Source organism: Aulostomus chinensis, chromosome 16, assembly GCF_037954235.1.
Source record: "Aulostomus chinensis isolate RoL2024-O1b breed Wild chromosome 16, RoL_Achi_v1.0, whole genome shotgun sequence".
NCBI lineage: Eukaryota > Metazoa > Chordata > Actinopteri > Syngnathiformes > Aulostomidae > Aulostomus > Aulostomus chinensis.
Genome location: NC_141335.1, coordinates 12,600,238 through 12,627,617, shown reverse-complemented (window position 1 = coordinate 12,627,617; position 27,380 = coordinate 12,600,238). Strand labels below are relative to the sequence as shown.

General features: G+C 40.2%; 2 protein-coding genes across 6 annotated transcripts; both read left to right on the top strand.

Moving 5' to 3' along the window:
• The first annotated feature begins 2,279 nt into the window (after positions 1-2,279).
• On the top strand, positions 2,280-9,680 carry pyroxd2 (pyridine nucleotide-disulphide oxidoreductase domain 2). 2 transcript variants are annotated; one of them, XM_086180321.1, is made up of 16 exons: positions 2,280-2,440; positions 2,959-2,978; positions 3,091-3,184; positions 3,666-3,739; positions 3,866-4,021; positions 4,515-4,668; positions 4,756-4,817; positions 4,889-4,986; positions 5,085-5,226; positions 5,321-5,455; positions 5,525-5,597; positions 7,342-7,495; positions 7,773-7,924; positions 8,517-8,623; positions 8,924-9,044; positions 9,221-9,680. In XM_086180321.1, the coding sequence occupies exons 1-16, from the start codon at positions 2,317-2,319 to the stop codon at positions 9,289-9,291; spliced, it is 1,737 nt and encodes a 578-aa protein (XP_086036447.1). In that variant the 5' UTR covers positions 2,280-2,316; the 3' UTR covers positions 9,292-9,680. The 2 variants fall into 2 exon arrangements, with proteins under 2 accessions (XP_086036447.1, XP_086036448.1); XM_086180322.1 differs by lacking the exons at positions 4,515-4,668; positions 4,756-4,817.
• Positions 9,681-10,849: 1,169 nt separating this feature from the next.
• LOC147247530 (uncharacterized) lies at positions 10,850-24,384 on the top strand. 4 transcript variants are annotated; one of them, XM_086181021.1, is made up of 16 exons: positions 10,850-11,053; positions 15,094-15,176; positions 15,271-15,351; positions 15,450-15,506; positions 15,591-15,782; positions 17,375-17,488; positions 18,345-18,390; positions 18,555-18,645; positions 18,730-18,871; positions 18,960-19,064; positions 19,184-19,277; positions 19,402-19,435; positions 19,993-20,049; positions 20,677-20,779; positions 20,863-20,984; positions 21,129-24,384. In XM_086181021.1, exons 1-16 carry the CDS (start codon positions 10,996-10,998, stop codon positions 21,262-21,264), a joined length of 1,515 nt encoding a protein of 504 aa, XP_086037147.1. In that variant the 5' UTR covers positions 10,850-10,995; the 3' UTR covers positions 21,265-24,384. The 4 variants fall into 4 exon arrangements, with proteins under 4 accessions (XP_086037147.1, XP_086037146.1, XP_086037145.1 ...); XM_086181020.1 differs by having other exon boundaries at positions 19,990-20,049; XM_086181019.1 differs by having other exon boundaries at positions 19,993-20,067; positions 21,129-24,383.
• Positions 24,385-27,380: the final 2,996 nt, after the last annotated feature.

The following is a 27,380-nucleotide window of genomic DNA, read 5'->3' as shown; positions in this document are numbered from 1 at the left end:
GGTGCAGTGGTCGCCTCGGAAAATTAGTATTTCTGTTTGTTATACCTCACTTTGATAAACAATTTGTAAAGACAAAAGTACTGTAGATGTCTTTAGTAATGTCACAATTAGAAAATAACTTTCCAGGCTTTCTAGTACTTTAAGTCTGTTGGCCCTGTGATGGACTGGCGACCTGTCCAGGTGACCTGTCCAGGTGACCTGTCCAGGGTGAACCCCGCCTCTCGCCTGTAGCTGCTGGCATAGGCTCCAGCCCCCCCCCCCCCCCCCCCAGCAACCCTTAACAGGATAAGCGGAAGAAAATGGATGGAAGGATGGAAAATTAGTATTTCTGTTTGTTATACCTCACTTTGGTAAACAATTTGTAAAGGCAAAAGTACTGTCGATGTCTTTAGTAATGTCACAATTAGAAAATAACTTTCCAGACTTTCAAGTACTTAATTTCAACACGTCAGTTGATGTTTTAATAATTATGACAGCTGAGATATGTCAGTTCACCGTCTCCAAGTCTTCATAGTGAATCTCTGCCAGCTAGAAAAGAAGACCTTTTTTCTCCAGAAAATGAGGTAATTGTGTTTTGGTGTGGCCCTGTTCTACTATAATTGAATTTACCCCTTTATTACCTGGGAGAGCCTTCGAGGGCTGCAGTGTTGAATTTCTGCCGACAAAGGGGAATGAAGTGTTAATTTCTGCTTACAAGAACAAAATCTCCTGCTTCTGATCTAGTTATGCTTGATGAGTTGTTCTCCGCAGACGTTCCTTCAAGGAAAACCAAGCGTGCAGCATATCAGGATGCTTTCTCTTCCCTGAAACTGATGCCGCTCTAATACACTAAGGGAGCAGCGCGGCGGGTCTGGTGGGAAACCCTAGATCACCTCAACACCTAATTTTATTCCCTCAGCCATGGGAGTGCAGGGTCCATGTAAACCAGAGGAATTGTTTTACACTGTCGAAGCAAAACAAGAGTCAAAAATTCTCATTATATGGAAAACATGAGAATATAACTTGCTTACGTGTTCCTGTGTGTGTGTCTGTGTGTGTGAAAGAGAGAGAGAGAAAGTGAGAGAGAGAGATCCTGCTTCCGCAGATCCTAGCAGCCAATCTGGCTCAGGCACACCGATCTAGGGCCTCTATACCTTATTAATGTCTGCTAAGTGAAGCACTGCGCCGGGGAAGTATTCCGTCTTAAGAGCTCATCTTGAAACTCTTAGCAGGGCCCTTACTATGAGATAACATTAGCCAAGTTAAGAGAGAATGTCTTCAACTTTTTGATTCTCATTTCTCCACATGTAAATATACGTGAGGAAAAAAGCTTCATGGCGAACAGATGTGGAATCTATATATTGCATAACACTGTTGTCACATTCATACAAATTTTATTTGTCAATTTTCAGATGTATCCATTCATATGTTTAAGCCATGTGATTTCCAAAATGTGTAGAGTCCTAAAGAGATGTTGAATTCCTCTATGATTTTAAATTAATATAATGATTTAATAATTAAGTCATAAATTGGTGTCTCTTATGGTGGTGGCAGTGCTAGACTGGAGAAGTAAATGATGCCGTAAGAGCGCTTACTGAATTAAATAGCAAACTTGCGCCGCCAAGTGGTCAGTTGGAAAATGACAAACTGGTTTGCTGCAGGCTGGAAAAAAAAAAAGGTTGACATGGAGTCGACAAATTGGAAAAGTTCGAATCTGAAGTGTTTTGCCCCTCTGTTTATCCTCAAGTGTAATTATTCATTAGATAGATAGATAGATAGATAGATAGATAGATACTTATTATCAGTGAAATTATAGAGCATTCTTTCCTGCTTTGATAATAGAAATTGACAAATATATACACCATTGCCAAAGCTACGAGAAAACATGTTTGCCTAAATGATAAAAATGTGAACTTTTTACATTTCCAAACACTTTTCTTTATCTCTTAGGAATTGATATATTTAGTCTCTCATACATTTGCTTAATTAAATGAATTACTTCACTGAATAACTTCATGTTGTTCAATGTTCTTATTCCAGTTATATCTTTTTAGAATAAAATCACGGGTAAATGGTCACTGCTTTGGTCATTTACGAATGTCATATTTGGTAATTTATGAAACAGACCCATAACCAGCATGACCTTAGACATCACACACACACACACACACACACACGTATATAATTTAAATGTATTCTTTCTTGACACGTGTCACCCAGCTCTCTGCCCCCGGTGTTCATTTTTTACGGGTTGGGTGTTGATTGTCCGATCTACTTGACGCAGCTCTAACCACCGAAGGGGGAGGGATCGTTGTAGTTTTGCTCAGGATTCCTGACATGGCTGCAGCGGTGTGGACTGACCGAGGCCGGAGGGCTGTGACTGCCGCTGGGACAGCGGCCAGATGCAGATTCAAACACACCGCTACAAAATCCCAGTATGACGCACTGGTCATCGGTGGAGGTGAGATCTGGGAATACACAAGCGCTCTATGTTGATTCAGCCAAGAAGGGCTGAGCAAGATGTGATGCAATTTGTTAGTCAACTATGCTGAAATGATCACTAAGACTCTGTTGCTCTCTTTGTAACATTCGACCGGAGAGAAGTTATATTGGTCTTTTGTGTTGTTGTTGTTTTGTTCTGCGTTCAAGTGGTTCGCTGGATGATTTATGTCTGACTCGTTCAACTTTGGACTCACTGAAATTACTGCAGCGCTCCTGCTGCTTACACAAGATATTGATATTCTGTCACATGCATGTACAGGCAACATTCACACAACTACTTCATGCTGCGTATTTTATACTGTGATTGAGAAAACAATTGTAGCTCCATCTGCTTGTGATAGTGGGAGCAAAGGAGTGATACTAGTGACTTCTACTTGCAGCTTGACTCTGAGCTTCTGACAAAGAAAAACACAGTTTTAGAAACGATAATAGTAATGAAATATTATTATACCATCTATCCGTTCTGTTTTGTTGCAGGACACAACGGACTGGTGGCAGTGAGTTCAGACTTTTTTCCTTCCTTACGCCTTTGCTGTCGGTCTGATAATTCATGATTCCAGCAAAGGCTCTGTTGTGTGTCTGTGTGTTTGTGTGTGTGTGCTTATAAAGGCCGCCTATCTTCAGAAGGGGGGAGTCAAGACAGCAGTGTTGGAGCGCAGACACCTCCTGGGGGGAGCAGCTGTGTCAGAGGAGCTTTTCCCTGGTAGGGTGGTTAATGGCAGGGGGGCCATCCTGGCTCAAAGCAAACCTTGCAGAGCTGCGGAGATACATTTTACCACCATCTAAGATTAGAAGTGATATCACCTGACATCCTAGTAGCTACTGCCATGCAGTTACTGCTGTGTTTTGAGGTCCTTACTGGCCAAACTGGAGTGAACTCAGCGGTTGAATTTCATTTTGTATTTTTTTTACATCGCCGTTACAGTTTTTTTTTTTTAAGTTTCCTTTCTAAAAGTGTTGGTCTGTTTTGTTGCATTCTATTTTGCATCCCCTAGAAATGAACTTGCATGTGTTTTGACCTGCCAGCTCAAAGCCACCATTGTAACGAACAGAAAGGTTTTAAAGGGATTGAATTACTATTGAATGGTTATTACAATTTCTTGTCTTTCTATTGTCGTTTCCTGTATTGAGATGTGTGGTGTGAAGCTTCATTATGTACAATAATATTACTTCCCCATTTGCAGGTTTCCACTTCTCCAGATGCTCCTACTTGCTCAGTTTGTTGCGACCCCATATATATGCAGACCTGGAGCTCCAGGTAAATGCTTCCTAATGCTGAGTGCAAACAAAAACGTTGTGCTAACTTGCGTTCTTGTATCAGCGCCAGCGAGACTGATGTTTTTGTTGTTGCTCTTAACTAGCCAGGGGTATCTTTGTATTTCAGAAACATGGGCTTAAGGTGTATATGAGGGACCCCCATGCTTTCACTCCCATGTTGGAGGAGGGGCTAAAAGGGGCCCCGCCAAGGTCTCTCACCCTGGGCTCAGATCTGACCATGAACCAGAGGGAGATTGGCAAGTTTTCACAGAAGGATGCTGAGGTGATTGATGCATTAAATATGATTTTACACTCATGGACTTATCCTCTTGTAGTAGTGTTACTGAACTGATTTTCCATCTTTTTTCATACAATTCCAATTCCTATGGTTTTGGAAAACCTGGAAAAATAATGGAATTTGAAAAGAATGATTTCCAGGACTGTAAAAGTTAAAAAAAAGAAGTAAAATAAAGCCAGAAAATGTAAGACAAGTTACAGAAATTTGCATTATGAACACCTGAACATTAGAGATCAGCTGGGAAAGTTCTCATTTGGTTCATGTCAATTAACTTGCATACATGTTTGTATCAGACCACATGCTTAGTCCATTCATTTTAGTTAAATATATGCTGGTAAGTTTTGAGATGCAATCAGAGTTTTTAGACTATTTGATCATGAAATTACATTTTAAAGGTAGGAAAAACCCTAGAAATTTAAAGATTTAAAATGTGCATGAACCCTGATATTCTCACCCCAATTTGTTGACATCTACCCAGGCCTTTTCAAGTTTTGTTTTGCACCTTGAGAAGCTAGCAGGGGCGATCCACCCACTTCTGGATGCCCCTCCTGTGGATATTCCAGGTGTTACATCGGGGCCAGTGAGGAAGAGGCTGGCCGCTCTTAAAACACTGATGCCTGTTGTCAAATGCGGTGTGTTGGCTCCTGAAACACACATGCCTACATTCTTATTTTTTATCTTGGTAGACTTAAGTAATGATGTAATTTTTTTATTAAAAGGTCTGAAACTAGGCAGAAACATTCCAGACTTTTATGAGATTATAACCGCTCCAATAATGAAGGTTTGTAAAGCTGATACAATATTTATGTTGTTTTTTTTTTATGGCAAGAACTACAACTTTTGTCATTTTAGATCCTAAATCGGTGGTTTGAGTCAGAACCCCTGAGAGCAACGCTGGCTACCGATGCCGTGATCGGAGCGATGACCAGTCCCAATAACCCTGGTAGCGGGTGAGACGCATTCAGGCAACAATATCTAAGATTTGACTCCACAGAATCTTAACAACAACCCTGCCCCTAAAAGTCAGACGTTATTGTCCCATTTGAAGGTATGTGCTCTTGCACCATGTGATGGGAGAGCTGGAGAAGGAGAAGGGAGCGTGGGGTTATGTTGAAGGGGGAATGGGAGGTGTGTCTAAGGCTATTGCTAGTGCTGCTGAATCCTACGGTGCTGACATTTTCACTGAGAAGGTAAAGTGGTTTTAACTTACTACGTCAAGGCATGGATGACTACATCTCTCATTGGTGTAGCTGGTTAATTAAAATCATGTCTTCCTATGCGCAGGATGTAGGTCAAGTCCTGGTTGGATCAGATAATGCTACCCGGGGGGTGGTGCTGAAGGATGGTACAGAGATCCACAGTAAAATTGTTCTGTCAAATGCTACCCCATACGTCACCTTTAAACACCTCACGCCACAGGTAATAATGATGAAATTCAATGCATCACCACTGCACCAGAAGTGTTCTAACATCCTGTTGTCTTTGTAGGATGCCCTTCCTCCGGAGTTCTTCAGAGCTGTAGATCAGATAGATTACACCTCACCGGTCACAAAGATCAACGGTAAACCTCCTTTGGATCCGTCCCACTGATCTCGCATCAAGATCTCGTACCAAAGATTTATTTTCAGTTATTTGGATAGTTATTTTATCTACTGAAAATAAATAAAAATGCTAAGATGCATTTTCTACAAGTTATTATTTTTGGGAAGAGAGCAGTGGATTCAGAGAGAACAAGCCACCTTAAATCTATCAAGATTCACGTAGTCGTATGTCATGTGAGTGAGAACCTGGAAATCAATTCCAGATGTTATTATGTAACTGGATAAATATAACACACTTCTTTATAATGACATTTTACGTCTTTTTCTATTTTCTATGGGTTTTTTTTTTATTCAAAATTCTATTTTTTTTTCAATAGACTCTAAATCATGTAAGTCAGAGACGCCTGAATCAATACCAGATAATATTACTTAACTGAAAAAAAAGGACACATTTTTTTCTCTTGATTTTTATAATGCAGAGCTATGTAATCTTTAAAAATGTCCAAAAAGGTATCACCATTAAAAAAAAAAAAAATCCACAATCAAAAACATTTTGTCTCCCTAGAAATATTTCCAAACTTTTACAGACGAATCGTTCTATCTCTCTGTTAAAAAAATGGGGGGAACAAAATGTGGATTGGTTTTGTGATACACATCTGCCCTGTAAACAAGGTCATGCTTGGCTTGGGCTCCATCCCGTTTCATGGTGTCTGGTGCAAGTATATCTTCTAACCTTTTAAATCACAGAGGTCTGGTTTTGTCATATCGAATTACGATTGCAGCCGCAAAGTAATGAGAAGGTGCAAGACAGTGAATGAAAGCACAAAGGCACAAAAATATGAATTGTATCAAGAAGGATCAGTTCTTTAGTCCTCCACCTCTGAGATAGTCTATTATTACAGCCAGAGAAGATTAGATTACAGCACATTTTTATGGATTTTAAACTTTGGGTTATTGCAAAGCTGTAATGCAGACAATGAAAGGATGATTGTAAGAGTCCTTTGGCTTTCTGTATGTTTCCACTGCCAGCACCCTGCTTGGCAATTACAGTAGAGATTTTGCTGCAGAGATTTATTCTAAGTGTCTTTCCTTTCATCTTTGAAGCTTATTTCTCAACAGATTGATAGTAGTTTTCGTCATTTTGCTGCGTTTTTGGCAATACTTAAAGTGTTCGAGTGCAGTAACTTGGAGGAAGCCGTAAAACCAGGTTGTCTGCGATTTAGCTGAGCACAGTGAATGGTATTGAGTGAGAACTGTAAGCATACCTCTGATCTATACTCATCGAATAGATCAGGTCCAGAATCCTGGTTTGTCCACAAGTAATTCTCCTCATCCCCTCAGTCTTTTTGGAGGAAAATACCATTTTAAAGAAAAGTATGCTTACATTTTCCACCACACTAGTGTGCTAAGCTAAGTAGCTATCAGCTGATCTGGGTGGGTCTCAGCTCCCTAACGCAGCACAGACGAAGGGTATCTATCTCTTGTCTGGCTCTGGGGAGTACAAAATATAACAATATTTCACAAAAAGTTGGTGCGGTTCTTTAAAATCAGCTACCAAAAAATACAAATTTATATTAAAAAAAAGCACAGTCTTTTGTGTAATAATAATAAGAATACTTTATTTATTAAATAAGAAAAAAACTAAAATGAAAGTAGATAAATATTAGCATTCATATAAGACAATTACAAAAAAATATATACATGAAGTATGAAAAAATAAGTAATGTGTAAACTCTGTTTTTATCTATCACTTTTTTCAAACAGTGGCAGTAGACAAGCTTCCAAACTTCCTGGCAGCTCCGACACCAGATGGTAAACCTGGACCTCATCATCAGTGCTCCATTCATCTGAACTGTGAGAGTGTGGAAGTACTGGAAGCGGCTTACAAAGAAGCCATGAATGGACGCCCCTCAGCAAGGCACATATATCTCTACAGTCTACTATATATATGCGCATTTTAACACACAAAATGTTCTCTTAATTCCACATAAAATGAGATTATAGGAGATTTTGCACAAGTTCTTATTCAGGAACTATTTATAGTGCCAAGCATGTAGAAATGATGAAATGGTACCATTGATTAGTAGATCCTACAGGATTAACAAGTAAATATGTATATAAACAAGCATCTTATCTCTCAAACTGCACCTTTGCTTTCCATCATCTTATTGTTTTTTGCCCTCTCTTCCCCTCAGACCCATGCTGGAAATGACCATACCTTCTGTCTTGGATGCCACGTTGGCTCCCCCTGGCTGTCATGTGGTATCACTGTTTACCCAGTTCACCCCCTACCATATAGAGGGCAGGGAGTGGACTGACCTGGACAGAGAGGCCTTTGCAGACACTGGTAAGAAACATTGGTTAAGCACACTGTGATCGAGAGCTTCTCGTTGGTCAAAAAATTTGGCAAAAGTCTTTATCTCTACACATATTCATTAAATAGAGTAATGAACACTCATTTATCAGTTCATTGGTCAGCCATATAGAGGGGAAGAAAAATATTTGGAACACCAACATGCTATGCACTTCCAACATCTGTCATTTCTTCCTCTGTTTAAAGTTTTTGGGGTTGTATTTCCTCATTTGAATCCAGGGTCTAGGGTAAGAGGATGTTTCTCCTTGCACCAGTTTTAAAGCCCCTTGTGGCAGATTGTGATTTTGAATTATATAGATAAAATTTGAGCTACCTGGACAGTTCAACAGCACAAATTACAGCCTCCAAAATAACCATCAAAATAAATAAACACCTCTCACAAGCAGATCCAGTAAAAACTGAACATTGTCATCCTCATGAAGGACAGATTTGTATTGTATCCTGTATGCAAACACAGCGTTAACCCTTGCATTGTGTCCTGATGTTTAGCTAATAATACGTGTGTGTGTGTGCGTGTGCGTGTGTGTGTGTGTGTGTGTGTGTGTCGGCCTATCTGCTGCTTTAGCATTCGACTGGGTGGAGCAATATGCCCCTGGATTTAAGAAGTCAGTGGTGGGCAGAGACATCCTGGTGCCGCAGGACCTGGAGAGGATCTTCGGGCTCACCGGAGGGGTACACACTGTAGAACTGAGCAGGGAATTGAATATTGAAACACCACAGATTTGAGTGGCACTGGATGAGGAAGTAATTTGCATCCTCTGCAATGTCCCTTATGTCTCTGTCAAATCAGGGGTAAACAGTTGCATCAGCAAGAAATGTTAGCAGAGTTTTACCGCAACCCAAGACACTAAGTCAAAGTTCACATCTGCTGTGCAAAATAATACAAAGAAACTGTTTTTATTTATGACAATATAGATATTATGAGATTGACAAAAGATTTTTAAAAAATGTGATCTCTCATCTTTGCTTTAGAATATCTTCCATGGATCAATGTCACTGGACCAGCTTTACCTAGCACGACCTTTGCCTTCCCTCTCAGATTACCGTACACCAATCAAAGGGCTGTATCTCTGTGGCAGTGGCAGTCATCCAGGTACGTGTTTAATGCAGAACCCCTTGGTCAACATAAAATTGGGAATGTGATTGTGTTGTGTTAGAGAAGCACTTGAACCTTTGAACTTCTTGTGGAACTTCATCCGAAGTTTTTGGAGATAAATGAATGACATCAGGTGGTGAGATCATAGACCTATACTTGCCTGCTTTTTTTAGGTGGAGGTGTAATGGGGTCTCCAGGCTGGAACGCTGCCCTTACTGCCATGGATGACCTGAAACGACGCTAAAAATGTAGCCTCCTCCCGTCTGATCTTTTTAAATTCTTCTAAGCAATAATAATACTTTCAACATTGACTGGAAATTTCTGATCAGCTGTCTCAACAGCAAGCTGCAAACTGTAAACACAAAAGTTTTTTTTGTTTTAAGAAAAAGATTGATTAATAAATGACACATCAGAAAATGATTTACAGGGACAGACTGAGTAAAAATCTTTGTCCATCCCAGAAGTTCACTAAAGGAAAAAGGAGCACATCTTTTTTTTACTGTACAGTACAATACTTCCACACGAGAATCAGGTGTAGCACTGCTTTGATGTTAAACTGAAGAAAAGCAATGATTTCACAATATGAATGTCTTTTTTTGAAATATTTGTCTATATGCAAGGAATAATGATTTATATGACTTTGTACGAATAAAGTTTCACACAAAAGTGTAAAGTCTCTTTCCCACAATGTACAGTGATTGATTTGGCACTCATGTAATTAATATTAAGTGACGGAAAGGTAGTTTATTTAAAACAAAAGAAAGCGTCACTTTTATGTCCTTTACAAAGACTTTAATGTTGCAGCTGGAACATTAGTAGTAGTAGTAGTCAGTAGTTGTTATAAACAAGTAATCATCATGCTTTGCTTTTTGTCTGTAAGGCTAAATTTAGGCAGAAAAAAATCTGAGCGCTGAAAAATGTTTTACAAAAGGCCATTTCATGAATAATGCCCAATGTTTCTTGATTTTTGTATCGTAAACATATATAGGGTAGTTGCTTAATTAAGATATGGCGTACTGTGGAAGAGTTGTCTAGCCAACCAAAACAAAACAACGCATAATTTGATCGCATAATTTGAAAGGGGTTTGTCTGGGCAGCTAATAATGGCATTTAAGATAGTTAGAATATAACCACATTAGTAGCTTGAATAATAATTCTGGACATAATATTTGTGACAATCCCAAACAGTTATTTCTACAAAAAAAATACAAAATGTGTCTGAAAGAAAATTAATGTTTAAAAAAAGTATACAAGTTCCTTCTTTAGTTATAATAATAATAATAATAAAAAATAACATTAGCTAAACCCTAGCACAGTGGTGCAGTGGTTAGCACTGTCCCCTCACAGCAAGAAGGTTGCCGGTTCGAGCCCCCGCTTGATCATGGGGTCTTTCTGTGTGGAGTTTGCATGTTCTCCCTGTGCCCACATGGGTTCTCTCTGGGTACTCTGGCTTCCTCCCACAGTCCAAAGACATGCAAATGAAGACGAGGCTGATTGAATAAGGATAAGCTGTAGAAAATGAATGGATGAAACCCTATTTGTTTTGATATTGAGATACTTATTTTTCCCAGTGTTATGCGGTATGTTTGTTTTGGGTTTGATAATACTTTTCATGAATAATGGATATTACAGAGTGTTTCATTACCAACAGTATAATGCTGATCATATTAATGTCAATATTTATTTGAGGCAAGTCGATAATAAGTAAATAAGAAGTGCTGATAAGCGCTGAGGAACCCTCCAATGAAGTTGTACTATCCCTTTAAGACGCAGCTCAGGAGTGAGCGAACGTCGGCTCTGCGTTCGACGCTCAGGAAGTGGACGAAACCACCTCTGAGATTCCCGCAGATTCGATAGCGATAGTCCAAATGTTACTAATGTCTTCTCAATCCTGACCTAAATATTCGCTTACATATTTTTGGTGAGATATTCGGGACGATAATGCTGGATGGTTGCGCTCATGAAATTCACCAGAGACATTTGTCGGCTGCTTGGACTTGGGAGCGGTAAGAAACGTCCCACTTTCAAAAAAAAAAAAAAGTTTCTTAACTCGAGATAAATCGACACCGTTAACTGTTTATAAAGCCCGTGTGGTAATCAAACTTAAGACAATATCTGACTTGCCGTCTGTTTGACGCTGGTTGTGAGGATAATATCTGTTGGTGAAGTTGGGGTTCTTGGTCGGACAATGAAAGTTCCCCTCCCTGGCTTGCATTACTTCCAAGTTAGCACAGTCGGTGCCATAAAGTTGTTGTGAAGCTGCCTAAAACTCACCCGCACACCTCCGATTCATGAAACAAAAAGTAGTTGCATATAAGTGCCTGATATTGCTTTTGGATGATACTTTGTTAGAGTAAGAGTTGAACATTGATTCCCGGTGCATGATGGTATGTTAACAATGCCTCAAATAGGTGGTAAAAGCCCTGTAGCCCAGTCTGTTAAGCGGTGCACACATTTTTGCAAAAGTCAGTGCCTTTAAACATGTCATGCGCCGACACTTTGTTCCGCTTCTTGGTTCTCTCTGCAGCAGTAGTTTCCTTTCGTGTTCCAAGCTAACAGGCAAGCTACTTTAATGTGCTAACCAAGTCAGCTTCGTTCACTGCGGTGTTTGACAATACGTCCGCAAAGCAACTGCATGTATCCAATACAGATGAAATAAAACCGTCTGTTTTTAATTACTGATAAAAAAAAGTTCAGTCTTAGTTCAACTATGCTCATTACAATCAGGGAAGATACATTGACTTCTACTATTTTGAATGAAAAATTGGCAAATCTTTGGCTTGATTTTAAGCTCTGTGGCAGTTTTACACTCTTAAAAGTTTCATTTTATGAAAAAAGAAACCAGTTCGATGCAATTTTGTCAGTTTCATCTCTTGAGTTGATGTTTCAGCACAGCTTTTTTTTGTTGTTCCTCTCAAAGCAGATTTATAAGATAAGACTCAAACCACAACTTTCAGATTTGCTAATAAGGTACTGAGATTTAGCAATGAATAAAGAAGTCTTTCTATATTTGATAGTTTTGTGTAAGCTGGTCTGTCCCACAAAATTATCAATGTTTAATACTGAAATTCACTACCAAAAGAAAAAAAAACAAAACAGAACAACAGTGTCCTATACTTGAAATCCTGGAACCACTGAATGTTTGGCATTTTTAGTTGAACAATGGCTGGAATTATAATTGTATTTTCAATGAATTTCTCCTTAGTTGACTTCAGGTTTTGGTGGTGGTAGTTCAGTGTTGGCTCAGTTCTCTTCCAGGACCGAAAAGTTCAGTTAATTGGAGTTTCGAAATGACTTGGGGGTGTGAAAGTGAATTGTCGTCTGTCTCTATAAGTACATGAACCCTGTGATTGACTAGTGACCGATCCAGTTACTCAAAATGTACTCGAATTGCAATGTGATCTCAGATCTTAGTCTAACTGAGATACGGTGTCCTACAAAGTAAGGGAAAGATTTGTGTTTGGTGCAGATTCTGACAGCAATCACCCCCGTTACAATTTCAATCTGGTTGCTGTATTAAATTGTGTATTATAATCCCATTAAATATTAGGCATCACATCAGAATTGCAATCAGATATTGTAAAAATAGTTATTCTGCCCTGATCTGGGATGAACTCTGCCCCTGGCTCAATTTCAACTGGGATTGTATATACAGGATAAACACAATAGATAATGAATGAATATATAATCAGGGTTTGGACGCCAGTGGCGTCAGGCTAATCAACACATTCTTGTCCTTTTTTTTTGTCACAGATCATTCATGCCAAAACAGACATAACCACATCCACAACAGTTGTACTTGCAGCTGTGCACTTGCTGGAATACTTGGAATATTTCTTGGAATACTGGTGATTTATTGAGGAACAGCTCACCACCAGTGACTCTGGTCTTAAGATGAATTGTTTTAGATTCCTTTCTCCCTCTCCTCTGTTTCCTCTTTTGATGAGCGACAAAGAGAAAGAGCTGCAAATCTGATTTCATGCTATAATTTCCAGTCCATGATACGGGGCTGTATTTGCATTCCTGTGGAAAGAGCTCACCTTTCATCGGAACACTAATTCTCTCCTTAGCGGGGAGAAACAGAAACTCTTTTGTTGCTTTTGTCCACCCATCTTGGATCCTTTTTACTCGTTCAAAGAACAACATTCCATGAAAATAAAGTTAACTCAGTTAATAGGTTGGAGCTTTAGTGCTTGTGTCTTGACCTTGGAGCCACAGTTGAAATTCCATCCACTTTTTGACTTTTTTTTAAAAAAAATTTTGGAGACCAGAAATCCTTTCCATGGCAGGCCGAAGGGTAGCCTCTTGATTAAAGTCAGTCATACAAGAAATGCAATGAAACCTAGTGGCAGCGAGAGAGCTTATAAGTGTCTTGCGAATGACAGCGTGAGTCAGAGAGTGAGTTCGAATGTGTCACTTCTTAGGAGAGCTTTGCTGAACAAATGGAAATCTGACACCACATCAGTTCCCACATGGTCCAGTGTTTTGCTTCCTTTTGTCTTGTCACTGGTCTGCTTCTATTGCTCCTAAATCAACTACAGGGTTGTGGTTGGTTTTGATGTATATAGGACACACACACACACACACACACACGCACACACATCTGAGTTTCTGAGAAAAAGCTGCTGTTCCATGTGAGGCTCACAGCAGTGAAAAAGTTAAGAGTAAACATTCCTGTCAGTACTGAATAAATCTCACGGAGCAGTTTTCTGTTCTGTGAATGTTTTTGTTTCAGCTTTTTTGGCTATTTTGTTCATGAGAAACCATTACATCATCTCCGTTGTCCCCACCCTCTGTCATTTAATTTTTTTAACATTTTTTTAAAAAAAATTTTTGGTTCTGAAAAATCATAGTTGGGCCAGAATATGAATGAATTTGGAAGAAGGCACACATGTCTACTTGACATCCAGGCAGCCAGTATTTGTTCTGGTCTTCATGTTAGCTCCTGTGAATCCTGGATGTTCAGGCACGTCTCTCTGACACGTAGAATATTATTTAAAGTCATGTTAAACATTACTTTTGGGGCTTTTTAAATGAATTCTTGCCGCCCGTGTTTTGTCTGTGAAAGACAAGGAGGCAAATAAATGTTGTGTCATCAGATCTGACGATTAAGTCGCCCATCTCTAATTTCATTGGCATTCAGCTCTACCAACTTTATGAGTTGTTCCCCAGGCAATGAAATTTGATTTGAGATGTTTTGGGTCGGATGGGTTGCAAAGCTAAACATGACAGTTAAAAACTAGAAGGTTGAGAGAACAGGATGTGAATGTGAATGATGACTTGTTCTGCAGATGCCTATTTTTTTTGTTTTTTGTTTTTTGTCCTGATAAGAACTCTTCAAACAGACAGCGTACCGTATCTGCCACCACATATGCAGTGAGTGAGCCATGTGTCTCCTTATATGGCGCTTACATGACAACGGCCGTCTAGATTACAGGGCTGCAAAATTCAGAGATTATTCAAAGTTGGAAACCTTAACGTGGGGTTATACAGTTGGCAGGGTTCATATGGTCATGAAAAATCCTGGAAAAGTAACGTAGTTTGAAAAGAGCAAATTCGAAGTCCGGAAAAGTATTTGAAAAATGTCAAAGTCCAAAATCTTTGGAAAACCATGGAAATTCGCTTCACAAATGTATGAATACTAGAGCACATGTGGTTCAGCTAAAATCAACTGACATAAATTGTTTACCGTTGTAAATTCTGAAAGGGAATTTAAGTTTATTTTTAAAACTGATGTAGAGAGTTTATGGTCGTGATGATTTTTCTCAAAGGTATGGAAAAGCTCAAGTTGCTAATATCCTGTGCATTTGAAGAATTCACAGTGTACGTTTAAACACAGTTAGTATAAATTATACAAAATTTCCAGTGTATTCCTTTTTAATTCCCATTGATTCCCATGGAAAGTTTCTATCCCTTTTTCAAAAATAAAGAGATACAAATTTCCGAGATTCCTGGGCTTAACTTCTCATGAAAAGGTTCCAGAAATTTGCTGGAAACTTTCCACCCCTTGACAGCTATAGAAGTCATTAATACACTTTCCACACAGGCCCTCCAGTCCAGCAGCAGGAGGAACAGATGGACTTCGGTGCCGTGACCCCTGACCCCAATGATGATGCCACTTTATCACAGGTAAACAAATGGTGTCAGACTGACAGGGCATTGCCAGGACCTTGAGGGTGAAGGTATAAGGTACAATTGTGTGCGTGTGTGTGTGTGTGTTCAGGATGCGTTAAATGGAGAGGAGGATCTGAGCGAGGAGGAGAAGGCCAAACGGAGGGCAGAGCGACGCAGAGCCAAGAGGAAAGTGAGTGCACGGAATCTCTTAAAGATCATACTTCTATTTGAAATCTTACACTCACTGAAATCATTCATTCAATGTGTAAATCATGGAATCTTTTTCAGCGCCGTCGAAAACGCAAGAAGCAGGAGCAGGTGAAACAGAATGAAAGCGCTGAACAGGTAAGTCCCATCCTGTCCGGGAGTGTGTTCTAAGTCAGATTTTCTATGTGAATGGCCGAATGTTTACATGTTGCAACTCATTAGGACGATGAGGATGGAGGTGCCGAGTCTGAACTGGATGAGAGCGAGTCAGAAGCAGAGGTTAATGCTGAAGGGGAGAAACAGATGCAAAATGAAGAGGAAAAGGATGTGAAATCAGACACCTCGCACAAGTACGCTACCTCTCCAGTCGTGGCTTCCTTGAAAGAGCATCAGAAGACCTTATCAGCTGAAGAGGTGAGGCCAACACAATGCCACAACCCCGTTGCTTTCTTCATTGTGACCCATCAGCACATTTAGATTTCAGCCAAATGTCACGATAGCTGTTAATCAGAGAGAAACGCACGGTATCTGATAGAATGAAAAAATTCAACGTTCCCACAATCCCTGAACAAATCAGGTGGAACATACAATGCTGTTTGGAAAACTAAGCTTGAATTGGAGATATTTCATCAGCTCTTACTCTGTCTCACTCAGAAATCCTTAAAAACCCGTTGTAGATCCCACAAAATAAAAACATACAATTCCACACTTGATGGACTCAACTTAGGCCAACAAACACATGAAACAAACTATGTTAGCTACCTTGCCATGATAGTTTTTTTAATAGCTTCCACGCCAAGAAACCTAGAACGGTCATAAAATTGTTTTTTTTTTTTTTTCTTTTTCCTTTTCCTTTCTCTCCTGACAAACGACTGCAACATGGATAGAATTCCAGCACTGTCTGCTTTCTGCCTGGTCACTTATCCACAAATCTAACTTTTCACCTGATAGATGTTGCTCTGTAGGTCCGATAGAGATACGCACTCTTTCTCGAGAATCTGCGTCACAGTTGGCGAGCTCCAGATGGCTCATTAATTAGTTCTGAGGAGTTCCTCTCTTTGTTAAAACTGAAGTCTGCTCAGTGGCACCCTGTAGGGATGATGGCATCAACCCCAAGCCGAGCTGATTCTACTGGAGGGAAAATCTGCTCTCCACATGTCCCTACGAATACCAACGGGGCAGTTCTCTCTTGATTTAATTAAGATGTTTCGACCCCTCGTGTCGGAGCTTAATGGACCAGTCTGGTTGCATTTGCTGGTCTTAGCCACAAAAATTCCCGCTCAGTAACAAGATGACTTTTACATAATTCATTGGTTCCATCCTGCTGGCACATACTGTACCTGGAGAAATAAAAAAAATATTAATTTTATAAAGTATCCAAATGTTGTTTTCCATTTATTTTGATAATGTACGTAATTTTTAAGTGATAGATTTAGGATGTTTTTTTTGTTTTTTTTTATTAACAATTAGTTATTCGATTTCCTTGACCATGACAAAATGATTGGGAACCACTGTTGTTCTTATCTAACCTCGTCGTAATCTTTGGTAAATACAACATCTGCAAGTGTAAATTAAAAAAATAAAAAGGAGATGTATCATATTTGTTTACCAAAGATTATGAGCTTCACAAAAAGTAAGACCAGGACTTTAGACTGTTGGTGTTTCTATGGTGTGTGTTTCACAACAGTTGCGCCCTAAGAAAGCCCAAATCCAGGCCTGGACGACACATGGTTGGACTCTCACCAACGGTTCAGTGGGGTCACACACCAGTCAGAAATGGTGCATTTTTCTGGAAGATTTAATCAGGAAACATTGTCAGACATTTCACGCTTTAGACAAAGGATTGCAAGCTGAAATGACGAGCTCAGGCTTCCGTTTCCTGATCTTAAAACATGAATTAAATCTTCAGGAAATTCAAAACTTCTGATTGGTGGTGTGATCCTATTGAACCGTATGTGAAAACTTGTCTGGACTCTCATCAGTGCTTCTCTATCTTGGACCCGCAGGAGCCAGAGTGGGATGTGAGCAGTGCCTTCTTCACAAATGCTGCTAGCCATATCAAACCCAAAGCGCCATGTCGCAAGTCCAAAGAGAACAAGGAGAATGAGGCCAGGAGAGAGGTTGGTAGATTTCTTGCACATTCTGGCATATCAGCTGGTGTCCTGACTTGCTGCAGCAGTGAGTACCTCTGGCAGGTCCAAAGTCTGAGGTGTGGAAACTAGACTTTGGACTAGTCTAGCCTTTATTTAAAAGAGTGTGTTTTGACCTAAGCTGTACATTGAAGCTTAGTGTTGATAGCTTGAATTACGCCAGCACAATCGTTCAAGCCAAGACCTGAAAAATGTCCCAGCGGCGTCCCTGTTGAGCAGCAGACCCATCATGGAAATGTGCCAACTGCTGAAACATAGTTTTGACCGCGCATATAAAAGCGTATTTGGCCAAACAGAGTTAACTGTCAGGTGGAGAGACTTTTTTTGATTTGGACATTATCACCTACTGCAAACTATTGTGAAGGAAGGACAATGTGCATCAGCTGGGGGACAATTCAGAATACTGATTGTGGTATTCTGGTGCCTAAAATAAGAAACCAAACATGGAAGTATGACTCTTACTTTAGCCCTGGATCAGTTGGATGAATGATAGACATAAAACTACATCTACATTATTCCCAGAGTCGGAGTGAGTAATCTACTACTTTGAGTAGTTCTCATAATAGTTGGAGTGAGGCAAAGCACTTCTGCTTGAAAGAAGTAGCTGAGTGAATAAATGATGACTACATTGATACAATTGGTAGAATACATGTTGCATTTCCCCCCCAAAAAATACATGGTAGAACCATCAATGAAGCCTTTTTAATTATTTAAAAATCCCATATTTCCGTATTACATGCATACATACTTGCTGTGTTTGCCTCCTTTTTTCATCACGATCACACATACAGCTGCCAATCTGAACCAATGACAAATTTCTTCACAGACAAATGGAACTGACACCGTCACTAAGAAGAGTGCGTCACTGACAGGTAAACAGAGATGAGCTTTAACAGGGAACGTGAACTTTGTTGATTCAGTATCCTTCAGCAGATGACCATCCATTCCTTTGGACAAACATGTCGTTGTGCAGCGCCTCAGTCGGGTGACTAACTTGCCTGAGAATTATTAACAAGCATTTAAATTTTTCCTCTAGAAAAAGGGATCAAGCTTGTGCAGGAGGGGCAGTACTTACAAGCAGTCAGTATGTTTACAGAAGCCATCAAATGTGATCCAAAGGATTACAGGTAATCATAACTTGTCGATCACAAAGATAAAACAGACACGCACATGGTTCACTTTTTCATTTGTCCAAACCAACTTCCCTGCAGGTTCTTTGGGAATCGTTCTTATTGCTATTACTGCTTGGAGCAGTACCCTCAGGCGCTGGCAGATGCTGAACGCTCCATTCAGCTGGCCCCAGACTGGCCTAAAGGACACTTCCGCAAGGGCAGTGCTCTCATGGGCATGAAGGTACTCGCACTACCGTGGTAGTGGTTGCAGAAGAATCCTGTTGAAAGCTTCACACAGCCCTCTTGACTTGTGTTTGTGTGTGATCTAGCGGTACAGTGAGGCTGAGAAAGCAATGGAGCAGGTGCTTAAACTGGACAAAGACTGTGAGGAGGCGGTCAACGACCTCTTTAACTGCAAAGTGCTGCAACTTATGGTAAATGGACACAAAGTGACTGTTAGCATGATAGCAGTAAAGACCACTGAAGTGAGCAAAAACATTCTTCCTGTGTTGTGTTCTGTTGTAATTGCGTGTTTCCTGTATTCGTGCATCAGGAACATGGTTTTGAGGAGGTGCAAAGTGTACTACTGCTAGAGAAGTTCTCGTCCGTCCAGGCTGTTCTGTCATCGTGCTTTGACGCTGCCCGAGGTGAGGTCCCACGCGTATCATCAGTTGTATCTGAAAATCATAAAGCCAAGACGATTTCATTTTCTGTATACCAAGTCATTTGAGCCTTTTTTTGGGGGGGGGGGCGGGGGGGGTTTCCTTGCAGCTGGGAGCCAAGAGCAGTCAGCTGTGCAACCTGGGTAGGTGACACGCTCTAAGTTTGCCGCTCGAGGTTGTTTATTGTATCAATGCATTTTACAGCACCGTGTAAAATTTACAAGCTTTACAGAGGTTTTTAAATTAATTCCTTCATTAGCATCTAAAAAAATATGCATTTTAGATCCCCCAAAATTCCATCTGCAAGTAGTGAAATATTCCTAACAGATATTTTATGCTGAAGCCATTTAGTCCAGCGAATGTTTAAACAATTACAGCAAAGCGATACTGAGGGAAAAAACAAGTCATGAATTGTATCCTAACGCACAGTTACTAAAGTTGTACGAGGCACAGCTGTATTAACTAAGCTACTGCGCGACCGTGTACCTAGGAGAGTTGGCGCTGTTTCGTTTTTTTTGTTCTGTTTTTGATTGAAACTTGTTCCGTTAACTGAAGTTCAGATGTAGCGAACCTGTAAATGACATTTTTCTAAAAGCATCTTTTTTTTTTTTTTTTTTTTTTTTTAGAAGTGCATACAACCTTTGGACAGTGTGTTTTTATTTCTGCCAGTCTCATTCACTTTTTGTCTTTCCCTCAGAAGCCCCTGTCCATCTCTCTGGGTGGGAAATGTGACGACGGAGCTCACTGACAAACACCTGTGGGACCTTTTTAAAATGTACACCTCCGGTTCAGTACTGAGCTTTTTCAGCGTGTCCGATTTTTACTACATGATTATTGTAGCTACAAAAACAAAACAAAACAAATGGTGATGACGATATTAACATGATATCGTTAGAAAATTTGAAGCAAGAAGTATTCTACCAGGCAAATAAATCTATCACCCTGTTTATGATAGCATCTAGATTTTATATACAGTATTCAGCATATGGTTCAACTGAGAAAACTCTAATTTGGTCATATTCATTTACCAAAATACATATTCATTTTGTGTTTTTTTTTTGTATTAATTGTAGTTAGGTATACGTTCAAAATATGTACACAGGTGTTTTAGAGACTATATAGTCATGAAAATGTGGCTGTTAATTTTTTAACAATATTCGATTTTCTTTTGAACTCTTTCAGTTATCAGTACAGGTATTTAGTGGCACCGTCTGTCTAGTATAATATTAGATGAATTTATTTGATCCACGAAGGTATAAAACTGTTTTTCCTAATTCAATAGATTGATTGAGGCTGGAGTTTTTATTTAGTCCGTTTACACTAGTAACATGAATGTAACCAAGCAGGCTGACGGCTCCTCTGATAGGTTGCATCCGTATTGCAGGTACGGTGAGATCGAGAGTATCCGTGTGCTGCACGAGAGATTCTGTGCCTTCGTCAATTTCAAGAATGCAAACATGGCGGCCCGTGCCATGGAGAAACTAAACGTGAGTGCTGATTGGTTGGTCTCCCACAGTCAACGCGAACAGTTCTGCGTTCCTAACAGCTGCATACGTGCTTCTTCCACCAGGGATATTGTATTGAGAACACGCGTCTTGTGGTGCGCTATCCTGACCGTCGCACTCAGAGGGTCCTTCCTATTCCACTGAAGACCTGTCTCGCTATCACGCAGCAGGCAGGTGTCGCTGCTGGGTAAGATGCTGTTCTCTGGAATATTCTTTAATCACTTACGTCGTCCAATTCATAATCTGTTCCATAGTCAAATTGTCACCATCAGTGTAAACATAGCTGTTGACATCAGCGTTTTTAAACTTAGTAAGCCTTTCCTCTGTCTAGACCTCGACGGCGCGGCCCCGTAAATGGAGACGAGTGTTACTTCTGGAGAACCACAGGCTGCCATTTTGGAGACAAGTGTCGCTACAAACACATTCCTGATCAGAGAGGCAAGGACAGGAAGCCCTGGCAGCCGTGAGCAGGAACCCGGGATGCACGGACTGAGCTGAAGGAACAAAAAAGGAGTGGAGTAGCTGGCTCAGAGGCAGCACTCAGGTTGTCAGGCAGGGGTAATCAAACATGTGGCGCCATGGACTGGGAGTATGAAGATTTTCACTCCATCATCAGAGGAATACAGTGAAAGTGTTTTTGCTTGGAATGAAAAGCTTCATATTCACAGCAGGTCCTGACACGTGCAGATCTCATCTTGCTGTAAACGATTCAAACTCACAGGCCTCCAGCACACCAATGGAAAATGGTTTAGGACCCCCCCCCCCACACACACACACACACATTTTTTTAAAAAGTCACATTCTTTCTACAGTAAGGATGTTCTCTGTGATAATCATGGGAACTTTCCTTCTGCCTGGTTAGAACGTAGAGCAACCTTGTCTACACTTGACACAGTCTTGTGTACACCTGATGGCCAGTTTACCCACAATCCACCACCTCTGGCATCTCTCTGCAGTTTAGACCCCTACTCATCATATCCTGTGCCAAGCAGGATGCCCATCAGACCAAAGACTTACTTGACATTTCAGTACCTCGGTTGTCCAGATGTGTGTGTTCTCTCTTAGCCAGTTACCCACAACGCCACACCCTCATACTGCGCTATTTAGCCTTCTACTGTCGATATTTACATAGAAATAAGAATTAAACTTAAGGGACTGCAAAATTGGATTAGGTCCACATTTGACCAGATCAGTTTATCGGCTGCTCATGTGTTATGTGAAATATTGAATACGTATTAGATCACGATCCTTCATAAGTACAATATAGAGGAAGTAATACAACATGACAGCATCTACCATTTCATGATTTTGAGGCCATACATGTTGTATTGGACAGCACCATGTGTCAGGTATAACATTTTTCAGTATTTGCTCCCTGTCTTTTAGCTAATAGGAGATAGTAAAGACAGTGATGTGTGTACCAGTGGGAAAAGAGGCCTCCATAGCATTAGAATGGATCTGACACATTCTAGATACCTTTGCATTGTAGAGCTTCATCTATGTTTAGAGTTCTTTCTGTACACAAGTACTGCCCCTGAGGCAGAATGTTAACTTAGTCGTACTTTAACCTTAAAGTGTTTTTTGCCTTTCAAATAGGTGTCTTGAGGTCCCCCAGTTTTAGTTTTTTGTTTTTTGCTCTATCTACATCACTTCTTTGCTACTCCAGTGTGGAGGAAGACTTCTATTTAGCTTGACCCCAACGGCAAAACTGCCCAAAAAAAGTCTGTTAACAAACTCAAGCGCATCCTCTAGTGTAATCCACGTCTCGATCCAGCTGTACGCTGAGTGATCCACCAACACTTTGACTTGAGCTAAAAACAACATATAACACTTCTGGTTTTGTGCCACTGCGAATGAGCGTGGACGAGCAGGAGCAGGCTGGTTCAGCTGGTTTTGCTCCGGGATACCTCAAACAAGCAACAAACTGGAAATACCATAGCTTGTTTTTAGTTTGTTTGTGCAAAACCATCTCTCTCCGGTCGTATGCTGAGTAATCCACAGTTATGCTGTTTTTTTTGTTTGTTTGTTTTTTCCGCTTTAGTCACAAAGAAGCAATGAAGGAAGGAACAACTTTTTTTTGTAAAAAGGCAAAAAACACATTTTGGTTAAAGAATTGCTGTAAATACAGGATAGTGCCTTAGGGGGGAAAAAAAAAAAAAATCATGCCCCGCATGTGCACCCACACATTTCATGTGTGTAAGATGATGCACTTGCAGATCTTTCAAGAAGTGGTTTCTTACTGCAGGAGTTTCCGTGTCAGTATTTCATTGAACCAAAGAATTTTTTTCATCGGACTGCTCTGCACTAAAACAGCCTTGTGATTTCATGCCATTACAGTAGTGCATTAAAATGGGCCTGTATCATCATTATATCAATAGACAAGAATGACAGCGACAGGATCTGGTTAGAGTCTACACTACGTTCACTAGTGAACTGTGCTCAGCATGGTGACAGTATTTATTTTCCTATTTATGTCTATGATTGTTTTCTGTTTCTTTTTTTCTTTCCTTTTTTTTTTTTTTACAATATAATTTGCGGACTGATCTCAGCATTTTAATTTTACTAGTCTGGTCTTTTTGCCTTTTTCACTTTAGGTTAAAGAAATGCCTTTTCTACAAAACACTTGTCTCGTGTGTGTGTGTGTGTGAGAGAGTGAGTGAAAGAGAGTATGAGTAAGAGCCGTTTTACAGACACAGTCATTCTGCACTTCTGTTTATCATGTATTCGTTTCTGCCTTACAACAAAATGGCGTGAAAAAGGAATTGGAAGCCAAAAGCTGCACTTGATTTAACAAAATTGGTCGTTCCTTTGTGTAGTTGTGCTTTAATGCATTTAATATGTAGATTTACAAAATGCATCTTTTAATTCGATCTTAGACTTATTCTAAAGTTGGACAGGACCTTGGGTTTATTGCTAGCTGTCTGGTATATTTTTAGTCTTTTTTTGTTTGTTTTTTAATCCTGTTTCAATTGGTTTCAGGAGAATACATTTCTAATTATGATGCACACATTAGTAACATGAGCACTGCAATCTTGTTAATCTTCCAAATATTTTGTATTATTGTTACTGCACTGCAATAAAGAGTCTTTTGTATTTAATAAATGTATTTGAACCTCCTACTTCTCCATCTCAATGAGTCTCGGGAAGGTGCTTGAGGTATGCAGATGCAATGAGGGTTTAATTTTTTTGCCTCCACAAGGGGGCAATGTTGTACATGCAAAGTTTATTGCGGTACGTGTCCTCAAGTCAACCAGTCCATACTATACAAATCCTTTTTTTCCCCGCTCAAATCCAGATTGCTGTTGAACTCATTCCTAACACAGGGAGCACAATGGTCTTGTGGCCAGCATAAAAGATGCAGCGGGAGATCTGGAATCACCCTGGACTCTGATCAGACCAGCACGTGTGAGGAAAAGACAGCTATTCTGCCACAAATGGCATTCGAAAGAATCTAGATTCCACCTGTGCAAGATGCAGAAAAATTAACTCAATTTCAGGCAAAAACCTTAATGCTCTGCATCCCCGGCCCTATAAAAGTAGACCAGAATACCTAACCGAAGTATTCAAGAATACATGAAATGCTGTAAACGCCTGGATGTGGTCGCTTTTGAAAGGTAGCACACAGTTGTTTTTGCTCCAGTAGTGCTACTCTACTACTTTAAATGATACTGTTTGGAGTAATAAAAGTTTAAAACTGTGAAAAAAGTGAGTTCTGCCTTGACATTATTTTTCTCAAGTACTGCAATGTAGAAAACAGTTTGAAAATCATCAGTTATGAAAACGTGTCCAGCTCATATTCTTTATGAATCAAGTTACCTACACACGTGCTGTGTATGTTTGTGGAAAGCCAAAATGAGAAAAGCAGCTCTGCAGGTACAGCGGATGGACAAAGCGGCCACGCTCGTTCATTGCATCATGGGAGATGTAGGATCCAGTAAAATTAGAGAGGGTGAGCTGCTCTGATTTCATGCTCTATGTGACAGTCCAATATGAAACTGGTGGAGCACCACTTTCCAACTGCACTGAACTTTTCTAAAGAGTCATTTTATTATTTTTTATTTTCGTTGGTTAAATTGAAGTGTGTGAATACTTGTGAGATTGAAGCCTGCCACTTGTCCACCGCGAGCGTGAAATGTGGTGCGGGTAATGAATTCACGATTTCAGGGTGCATCTTCTACGAATAATTAAGCTCCACATACCGACAGTTGCAGGGAGGTTACAAACACTGGTCGTACCATATATTTTACCTCCAGAATACACTTGATTTAAAAGTCTAATTAGTCCCCTTTTTATGTGTGCATTTACAAGGATATAAATGCTTGTTAAAGAACAAAAATTGTTTTTGTCTTGTATTCATATCAAATCAGACAGAATGAGGAGGTGTCATCCTGCAGAGGCAATGAGGAGATCTTTTTTTAAAGTTGAGACACATCGACAATCAAACTATTTCCTGTGGGCCAGCCAGCCAGATACATTTACAACTGAAAATTACTGACTGTCCGTCACAAATATAACTGCATGTACAGTCAAAAGTAGAGTAAATGGCTGCCAGTCATGGCTGCCATCAGCTTGTGTCTGGGAGACTGAATGTTTTTGTTTTTGTTTTTTTTGGAAAAAAAAGAAAAGAAAAAGAAAAAGGTCGTTGCCCCATTCTGGGACAATTAGCGATGCTAATTTGGGTTTAGTTTTTTGTTTTACTGGGCAAAAGTGAAGAGTGAAGTACAATACATTTCTTTTTATAGTTTTCTGTCCTGTCATGTGCAACAGTGAACAATTTATCTAGAAAATGACAGCGTACGCATGCAAAAAAAAGGGAAATACATAGCTTTTATACATTTTTATTTTTGCCTTATCTGAAAGTGAAGTTAAATATGGTCTCTGATGCTTCATCTGATGAATTCTGCAACATAATCTCAGTAAAGTCAGCGCTTCAAAAATCAGTAGAAAAGAAGTCAAGGCATTCTGAGAGCCTGAGGAGTAGGCCGCGGGGGCCAACATAAGGAGGTGCTGTCATTTGAAAAGGCACTTGTTTATTGTTGGAGAGCATGTATTTATTTCATGCCTCCACAGATTGTGGGTAAGGGCAGAGCCAGCTCGGTTGGTGTAATTAGAGAGGTGGAGAGAGCGAGCGCTCCGCCACAGAGAGCTGCTTCACTCAGACACTCGGCCTTGTGAGTCGTGGGAGAGCCGTGGAACCCACTCTCACTGGCACCCACACCCACCGAGATGTTCAATATTGGCACACAGGCTCAAACACCTGTCTACTCCGGATGAATTAGTCTGTTATGCAGCGTCAGGTATCAAGGAAGGACGTCACACAGCAATGATTTTACCCTTAGTAACCCATTTTTGCACCTCTCCTTCTTTTCCGATGACCTCGGAGATCCCTCTGATTTGGCCTCGCTAATATGGGGTCTGCTCTTCCTGTTCGGGTTTAGCAGTCAGGGAGGGACCACCATCCAACCGCTCAGTCACACCATCATTGCTGCACACAAACATCTCAATTACAGCACACACAAAGACACTCGTATGATTCTTCATTTCATTTCGCTGGAAATCCTCATATGACTTTTTACGGTTGCGGTGGATTCTGCAGTCCGCACCTCCTCTGTCATAATTTGAATCTTTTACATCTATGAATAAACTGTGCCGCTTTAAAAAAAAAAAAGAAAAAAAGGTCCCTACTGAGGTTTACTTGAAACCTGAAATACAGTTGATCAACACAACACCCCGAGGCCAACATTTCCATGGAGCTAATTTAGTCACAAATCTTCTTGAATTACTCAAAAAATAAATAAACAGCTTTCAAACATGAATTAAAAATTAAAAAGGCTTTGGGGTCATATAAATGGGATTGAGCCCTGAGGTGACCCCTGCCAGGAAGCCACAAACAGGACCTTTCATTCATTTTTTTTTATATGAACCTAGTGATGAGTCAATTCTTTATTCCTACTATACCACGATGATATGTTTGACAGTAATCCTGGGCAGGGGTGGGATGTCAGATTCTCATCAGTCACGTTTACCATGGCTACGGTGAGGCTGAACCTATTTTAAAGTCTGTGGTTTGTGGCCATCTCAACAAGGAAATATCTACCCTGTGGTGTAGGGAGCTTCTTTAAGACACTTGAAACTTGCTGTTTGAATCTATTCTGGAAGCGAGACCTTCCTGTTGGTCACATTTACACACGTTCGCCCTGCTCTTGTGTAACGCGCTTTGCATCGGCTTGTGTAAAGCATCAGTAGCCAATCAGAGGGGAGGGCGAGAAAATAATCAGGAAAATGCACTTGATAGAATAAACTGAAGGCGCTGAACTCACGATACCAGTTCCAGAGGGAGGGAAAATCATAGGTTGGAAGAAAGAACAAAGCCTACTTTTATAGGATTTTGCAAACGTTCTCATAAGTATGGTGTGTACTTGTGGGTCAGCTCGACAACAGACTAAAGTTCATTAGACACCTGTTACTGATTCAATTTAACTTTACCCGCCTCCGCCTCCTGGCAAGCTTTGATTTTAACATCTTCATATTTTAAGTCAATCTCAAAATAAAATTTAGCAGAACTCTTTCATGGGCCTGAGCG

Bases quoted from the DNA above. Each gene is read 5' to 3' on its own strand.
- pyroxd2 (XM_086180321.1), top strand. From the start codon at position 2,317: ATGGCTGCAGCGGTGTGGACTGACCGAGGCCGGAGGGCTGTGACTGCC. The intron at 4,987-5,084 runs GTGAGACGCATT...TCCCATTTGAAG, and splicing joins CCCAATAACCCTGGTAGCGG to GTATGTGCTCTTGCACCATG. The intron at 7,496-7,772 runs GCACATATATCT...TCTTCCCCTCAG, and splicing joins AATGGACGCCCCTCAGCAAG to ACCCATGCTGGAAATGACCA.
- LOC147247530 (XM_086181018.1), top strand. From the start codon at position 10,996: ATGGTTGCGCTCATGAAATTCACCAGAGACATTTGTCGGCTGCTTGGA. The intron at 15,352-15,449 runs GTGAGTGCACGG...AATCTTTTTCAG, and splicing joins GACGCAGAGCCAAGAGGAAA to CGCCGTCGAAAACGCAAGAA. The intron at 20,985-21,128 runs GTAAGATGCTGT...TCCTCTGTCTAG, and splicing joins CAGGCAGGTGTCGCTGCTGG to ACCTCGACGGCGCGGCCCCG.